The sequence below is a fragment of the Gekko japonicus genome, unplaced genomic scaffold (genome assembly GCF_001447785.1).
Source record: "Gekko japonicus isolate JY-2015 unplaced genomic scaffold, Gekko_japonicus_V1.1 scaffold474, whole genome shotgun sequence".
NCBI classification, from domain to species: domain Eukaryota; kingdom Metazoa; phylum Chordata; class Lepidosauria; order Squamata; family Gekkonidae; genus Gekko; species Gekko japonicus.
In genome coordinates this window covers 653828-661893 of record NW_015177020.1, presented here as the reverse complement: position 1 = coordinate 661893, position 8066 = coordinate 653828, and the positions used below count along the sequence as shown (strand labels likewise).

General features: G+C 46.7%; 1 protein-coding gene across 2 annotated transcripts in view; it reads left to right on the top strand.

Moving 5' to 3' along the window:
* DSN1 (DSN1 homolog, MIS12 kinetochore complex component) overlaps window positions 1-7093 on the top strand; it is a 26007-nt gene extending 18914 nt beyond the window's left edge. For both annotated transcript variants that reach the window (XM_015427766.1, XM_015427765.1), the window contains exons 11-13: window positions 1321-1468; window positions 4848-4935; window positions 6877-7093. In XM_015427766.1, coding sequence (XP_015283252.1) covers window positions 1321-1468; window positions 4848-4935; window positions 6877-6959 — 319 coding nt within the window. In that variant the 3' untranslated portion in view covers window positions 6960-7093. The remainder of the gene's footprint in view (window positions 1-1320; window positions 1469-4847; window positions 4936-6876) is intronic.
* The last annotated feature ends 973 nt before the right edge of the window (window positions 7094-8066 follow it).

Below are 8066 nucleotides of genomic sequence, written 5' to 3'. Positions count from 1 at the left end.
GAGTGTGAGTGGCCCATGGTTTCCCAGCAACCCTCCATGGCAAGAGTGGGAATTTGAACCTGGGTCTCCCAGATACTAGTCCAACACTTTCAACCACCACGCCACACTGTCTGTTCTTTTTTTTTTTTAATGTCAACCACATTTAATCAACCACAATAATATAAAGCATCCCAGCGTATCTAAACTTTGATGCTACCTGTTGTATATTTTCTTTTGATTTAGAGATTCGCCATATCAAATGAAACTTGTCATGTGATTTTAATGTCAACCACATTTAATCAACCACAGTTATACAAAGCATCAGCGTCTCTAAACTTTGATGCTATCTGTTGTATATTTTCTTTTGATTTATAGATGTGCCATATCAAATGAAACTTGTCATGTGATAACTCTGTGCGGTTTCCCATCCATTCACTATATATAAACATGTACAAGTAAATAACTTGTGTAAATTTGATTTATTCCTCACTTGGAGTTCTCATTTATAGACTCATGGTCTTTGCTGCTCATCTGTAGCATAAGGGGCATGATTCTGCCTTGTGGAGTAATAATAAACTGCCATCAAGTCATAACTGACTCATGGTGACACCATGAAGTCATCTCATGTAGTTCTCAAGGCAAGACTTATGCTGAGGTGGTTGGCCGTTGCCTGCCTGTGCGTAGCAACCCTGGATTTCCATCCAAGTACTAACCATGACTGACCCTACTTACCTGCTGAGCTCTCACAAACTCAGGCTAATCTGGGCTATTCAGGCTGATATTTATTGAGGATTACTGAGATGATTGGAGCTGCGGTGGCTCAAGTGGTTAAGACGCTGAACTGCAGGCTGTGGAAGGTCGGTAGTTCAGCAGTTCGAGACCCAAGTTGCCGCATGACGGAGTGAGCTCCCGTCTCTAGTTCCAGCTCCTGCCAACCTAGCAGTTTGAAAGCAAGAAATTGCAAGTAGATAAATAGGTACCACTTCGGTGGGAAGGTAACAGTGTTCCGTGCGCCTTGGTGGCCACATGACCACGGAAACGTCTTCGGACAGCGCTGGCTCTTCAGCTTTGAAAGGGAGATGAGCACCGCAGCCCTAGAGTCGGATTCGACTGGCTTTCGAGCAAGGGAACCTTTACCTTTACTTTACTGAGATGATAATGTAAGGGGAGCTCACTGAACACTCAAAGCCAGGGCCAGTTCCCTTGGGGCACCACAGTCCATCTGGGCATGGGCCAACATCACCTCCCAGAGCACTGTCACTGCTGCCTGGGTCCACCATCCAAGGTGGGCCCTAGAGGCACCAGCAGCTGTCGAATCTTCTTGTCCCTTTTGTCTTCAAGCCAACTGCAGCAATGCAAGCTGAGAGTGGCACCAGAGGAGCCCGTTAGTTATCTTGGATCATCGCAGGCCCACGTGCTCCAAGCCAAACCAGACTACCAGAAAATACTGGACTCTCAAGGAACGCTCTTTGAATCCATGGAGCTAGTGGTGAGTAACAGAGGCCGGAATGAGAACCAGAACTGTTGGCGCTGAAAGGCAGAATCATAAGGAGAGACGAACAGATTTCAAGTCCAGTAGCACTTTAAACACCAAGAGAATTTTCCAAGGAACAAGTTTCCATGAGTCAAAGCTTACTTTGTCAGATGGAGTAACGTTTAGTGAGGGGTTATGGTTGCTAACTTCCCTGGTCACTTAGAGGAGGGCGGGGAGCTGTTCCTGTTGTGAGCAGAGGATCATGGGACTCGCAATAATAGGCTTAAATTACTGGCAGGAAGGTACCAGCTGGATATTAGAAATTGTTGTTTTACAGTAAGAGTAGTTCAGCAGTGGAATCAGCTGCCTAGAGAGGGGGTGAGCTCCCCCCTACTGGCAGTCTTCAAGCAGTGGCTGGATGAACACTTGTCAGGGATGCTTTAAACTGATCCTGGATTGAGCAGGGGGTTGGACTATATCGCCTGTACTGCCCCTTCCACTTCTGTGATTGTACACAGTGCTTTGTATGGAATGGACTTCTCTTAGCATACTGGCTCAGAAGGGCTTTGGTTTCCTGTTGCTGCCTCTAGCATGTATGTTAGCAGGCAACATAGAGGCAGCAATAAGAACATAAGAAGAGCCCTGCTGGATCAGACCAATGGTCCATCTAGTCCAGCATCCTGTCTCACACAGTGGCCAACCAGTTCCTCTGGAGGGCCAACAACAGGGCAGAGAGGCCGAGGCCTTCCCCTGATGTTGCCTCCTGGCTCTGGGATTCAGAAGCTTAGTGCCTCTGAATCTGGAGGTCAATGTTCCCTCTAAGCTGTGGAGTCTTGTGAGCAAAAATTCTACTTTGTGAGCTCCTGGCATTAAACTTGTGAGCGAGCGATTTGGCTGCTGCATAAATAAGTCTGCTCTGGAGCCGTCCTTCCTGAGCTGAGATAAAAATGTGTGAGCTGGAGGCTAAAGAACTGTGAGCTAGCTTAGAGGGAACACTGGTGGAGGTTCCCCTCAGTCACCACAGCTAGTAGCCATTGATAGACATCCTCATCAATCTATCTAATCCCCCATTGAAACTGTATTCCTGTGGCCATCACTCCATCCTCTGGCAGCGAATTCCACATTTTAATCACTCTCTGTGTAAAGTAGTGTTTCCTTTTGTCCGCCCTAAACCTACTGCCCATCAGCTTCATTGGATGCCCTTGAGTTCTAGTATTTTGGGAGACAGAGAGAAAAAGTTCTCTTTGTCAACTCTCTCCACCCCACACATAATTTTATAAATCTCTATCACATCCCCCCTTTAGTCATGGGGCAGAAATTAACATGCAATTATTTGTTTAATTTATACCCCCACCCCCACCCCTCACAGGGGACTTGGCAGCTTTACAATGTTTAAAATACAATAAATACAATACAAATAAATCCGATAAGTATAAAACAATAAAACCAATTGAAACATCAATTTAACAAGCCAGTCTGAAGGATTAAGACACCAAAGGACCAAAGGCTTGAGACCCCAGTTCGTAATGCTAACCAAAGGCCGCACAAACCAAAGCAGCCCTGCGTGCCCTGTAGAATGCTGGAAGGTCCCACAGGGCATGAACTTCCCCTGGAGCTGCTTCCAGAGAAAGGGGGCGGCCTCTAAAAATGCCCTCACCCTGGTGGTGAGCAGTTCGCGGGCCACGTACCTGTAGAAGGCCCCATGATGATAATCTACGGAGGCGGTGGAGGTCACACTGGGAGAAGCAGTCACTTCTGTGCATTCACACATGTGTGTATGAGCATGCATGGTGACTGAACAGAAATATATACCTTACTGTGGCTGCTGTGTTGCGAGGCCCAAGGTATGCAGACTCCATCTTGCAGACAGGTGAGAACATCTGCCTCTTCCAGAGCCCTTTATAATAATGGCTTTTCAGAGCGGTGCAAAGATGAGGTGTCCACATGTCTTTGGAAGGTGGGTTCTCTGAAGTAGCCCAGCCTTGGCATTATGGATGAGAATGAGTCTGTGTGGGATGAAATATTTATGATGCTAATTAGCATTGTAACTGGGCCTCACTGGCAGTCTTTAAGCAGCGCCTGGACAAACCCTTGTCAGGGATGCTCTTGGCTGATCCTGCATTGAGCCAGGGGGTTGGACTAGATGGCCTGTATGGCCCCTTCCGGCTCTGTGATTCTATTCTATACTTTCCCTCTTAAGAGAATGGATGAATTAAATAGAATTTTGAGCTCAGAAGATACTGTGCTACCTCTGTTGACCTGGAAGGGGCAGCTTTGAGACCAAAGGTTCAGCCTTATGACACGGGGGATGAAGGAGAGAAGTGTGGATTTCCAGGAGCAAGTTTTGAAAAGATTAAAGTAAGAATTATAGTCTCAACAAGGGGAGAGGGGTAGGTGTGAGGACCACTGCTAGGGAATAAAGAGGAACTGCAGGGCTTAATGCTGGTTGCCCGTGGCAGCCGGAAGCTTACAAGCCATGGGAAGTAAGGAAATGTAGAATTGCACACGAATAAGAAATTCTGCAGTTGTGTGTCTCGGATGTAGTTTACAATTATCGTACACTTTGCTGAACCTGTAGTGGACTCCCGCTCACCATTCTTAGACAGGGATGGGCTGGGGGGTGGAGAGAAACAACTTCAAATGATCTGGGCATTGCACATGCTGAAGGATAAAGGCTTGCTCCCCCTAACCCGTAAGAAGCTACAGTTGACATCAGGCCGTTCTCTGCAGCATCAGAGAAACCGCTACTAAAAAACGAAAGCTGGGTTTTCTCAGGCTTTGTGCATGTTGTACTGAGCAGCATCATAGGGTGCTATAGTTGGAACTCTGGTCAGCTGTTTGCAGAATCCATGACATGTCAGATGTTTGCAGACTCCACGACGTGTTCAGCAGCACCAAAGGAACAAGGCCAAGGCTCCTCAAATGAGGCTGTTGACTGTCTCCTCCCGTGGACTGGCTGCCCAGCTCCCCTTACTGTTCCAACCGTGATCACGATGATTGGCTGACTCCCCTTCCCTGAGGTCCCTGTGCGTGCCAAAGCATTCAGAATGTTTGAGTCCACAAAAGGGCTGCCTACCATGTCCGATCAAAATATATGATCTGCTTAAAAAGACCTGGTAGCTGAGAGGGTTGGGTTTTGTTTTGTTTTTTACTAGATAGGGCTCAGTCAGAACGAAGGGCAAGGGAGAGTTGGGGCTGGCTACCGAGGGAGAAGGCAGCTTCTGAATTGCCTGCTGTCGTTGAGCAGTTGTGATTATTTGATCTAGCCACATCCACCTTGGAGGGCTTCCATCAGAGGAAGCTGCCGTCATCGGTCACTTTTCTGATTGCCTCACTGTGTTTTGTTTTGTTTTTTCTTTCCCCCCATCTTGAAAACATTTTGCATGCCTTCAAGCTGGATGAAATCCATCAGGCTGTAAATGTTTTTCAAGCCTTTATGGAAGACGACACACATCGTCTCCAGAAGTTATCAGAGCAACTTGGTAAGCATTTCGATGATCGGGGGGGCGGGGGGCAGGATGGGCTAACCTCTTAACCAAGGGCATGCAAAGTACAGCACTACATGGCTGAGCAGATTCTAAGATACGTTCCCAACCTTTCTGCCTGTATTCACACACGCAGCATCCCTCCAGTGTATAGACCAAGGGTCCCCAACTTCCTTGAGCCTGCAGGCACCTTTGGAATTCTGGCACAGTGTGGCAAGTGTTGCCACAAAACGGGTGCCGCAGCTTACCTCCGGTCACACAGTGAAGATCCAAGGCAAGGTTTTTTAAAAATCTGCACAGCCAGTCAGAAGCCTTTCTGGGTCAAAGCCTCCCCTGGCCCTGCCCACTTTCTAAAAACACTTGGTGGGCGCTGGGAAAGGTGTGACCAGGCAATACGACACCCAAGGCATCCCTCTGGGCACCCCTGGTATGCAGGAAACAATATATGTCCGTATGAACATTGTGGGAGTGCTTACTTGTTAAACATAACACATTTGGACTCCACCGAGTTTCCAGACACAACAGATAACAGATATTTACATTATAATCTGCCTTTCTCAGTGAGACTTAAGACAGGTTGTTGCAGCGTCTGATAATTCTGTAAAGATAAGGATAATGGAATGAACACTGCAACTGCGGGGAGGGAGACACAGACACCCCACTTCTTTATCCTTTGTCATTGTTTTCTTTGGTGCTAGAGCTGTTAAAAACTTGTTTTCCAAAAATCCTTTGGGGGGGGGGGGGGGGCTGATACAGAGTCTCTAAGTTGATCCTGCCTTGGTAATTCCCACAGACTTGGGGAGGGGTATCCTGTCTCCATTCTGTGATTTTTATAGCTACTAGCCACTGGTCTTCCGTTTAGATTTGTGTAATCATATTTCAACCTGATTCTATTATTTGGCTTTTTACTATATTTATCAGTGAGCTTCATATGACAGCGACAAAGTTCTTAAATCTTGCATATTTCCTCAGAAACTTAAAGTTGTGTGTATGTTGTGAATTGTTCTGTACTACTTGTACAGTGTCATTTAGAAGCGATAGTTAATAGCCTACCAGCGTTTTCTCCCCTTGATAATGTAATTCCCTTCCCCACTCCTTTATATTTTCCGTTTGCTCCAGTTTTGTTGGGCTTGAGCTGCTTAAGAAATTGTTGGTTTTAATGGGCTGGGGCTTGTTTTGAATACTGTCTTGTACACAAGTCACCCGGAGAGCCTTCTGCTAAGAGTGTACAGCACACATTCCTGAACAGATTCTTCTCCCAGCATTACAAAAGTTTCCCTTCCTAGTTGCCTATTTGTAAGTTGGTTAGACTAACAACACAGCCAAATGATAATGTGGTAATGAAGACCAATTCAAACTACAGGGGGACCAGGGAGATAACCCTCCTGCTGTGTTCAGTGTTGATTAAATATGGTCTATCAGTTCTAGGCCCTGAATTGGATGGCCCAGGCTAGCCTGATCTCAGAAACTAAGCAGGGTCACCCTGGCTAAGATATGGATGGAAGATCTCCAAGGAAGTCCAGGGTCATGACGCCTTTTGCCTTTGAAAACCCTACGGGGTCTCCAAAAGTCCACTGTGACTCAACATCCATCCCTCCATCCTTCCATCCATCCATCCTCCTCCATTCTCCATCCATCCATCCCAGTAAGGAATAATGAGCTCTAGAAGGCAAACTGTACTGAGATTGACCAAAGAAGTTCTATGCTTTAGGAACAACGTGGTGGTGGTGGTGTGGAGGAGACCATCTCCATCTTTGGGAAATAGTGCCTCTCTGGATTGTTACGCTTCTCAAAAGGGCAGGTATTCTTCCACACAGGTGGAAACGTGCAGATGAATGACTTTGCCGTATTATATCCGCTCTCTGCTTTGCTTTTCAGTGAAGCAGTGGGGTATGTGGGGATAGGTAATGGGATATTTTTTTTTGTCTCCTTTTTCAGGATCAAGAACTTTCCAGGGATTGGAAAACTCTCCAGCCCGGAAACTGCTCATGCTTCCCCAGGCACTGCCATCTGTACCTTAAACTTCAGGTTGGCAGCTCTGTTCCTGATTGGCTTCTGACACTGTTCCTGCAGTGTTTGTCCCTCTCTCTCTCCTGCCTCACTTGAACTAAATGTCTGGAGCGATGGCATTCTTGTCCCACATCTACATCATGGCAGCTGTATAAACGCTTTCTGTACTATGGGTCACATCCTTGCCTGCTAACATGTTAATTAAAGAGGTGTGTGTCTCATCTATTGCAGTGTTCAGTGAAATACATTATTTATTTATTTATTATTCAGATTTTAACCCCACCCTTCTGGCCGAAACCGGCTCAGGGCGGCTTACATAAAAACAGGTAATTGAATTAAAACATAATTTGCAGTTAAAACAAATTCTGAAATCATACTAAAGTGCTAGTTGTTAATATTCATACAACAGTAGCAGCCAATAACCACTGTAGAAAGTTCTTATCTCACAGTCAGTTCTTAGTGTTTGTTTGGAATGCCCTTGCAGGGCTTGCTGTTCTTTAGGCTGTCAATGGCAATTCCAGAGTCCAGAGCCAGCTGATGTTCTTCACTGGTGGCGGCGGCTCCCAAAAGCCTGGTGGAAGAGCTCTGTTTTACAGGCCCTGCAGAACTGTAAAAGGTCCCGCAGGGCCCTGATCTCCTCCGGGAGCTCATTCCACCAGGATGGGGCCGACACTGAAAGGGCCCTGGCCGTCAACAGCCCTAGCCTCCTTAAAACCCGGAAGGGCCAGCTGATTCTGGGCCCCTGACCTCCAATGTTCCCTCTAAGCTGTGGAGTCCTGTGAGCAAAAGTTCTACTTTGTGAGCTCCTGGCATTAAAGTTGTGAGCAAGCGATTTGGCTACTGCATAAATTCATTTGCTCCGGAGCCATCCTTCCTGGGCTAAGACAAAAATGTGTGAGCTAGCTCATACTAACTCATCTTAGAGGGAACACTGCTGACCGCAGTGCTCTCTGGGGAACATGTGGGGAAAAGCTCTCATCTTATAAGGTACGCAGCAAGAGATTTACAGCAGTTCTAGTTGGTCTCAATTACACAGAAGGAAGATGACACTTTGGTATAGCTTTTCTTGGGGTTGCCTTGCAATGTCCCTAGTTCCTAGCATAAACCTGACGGGCAGC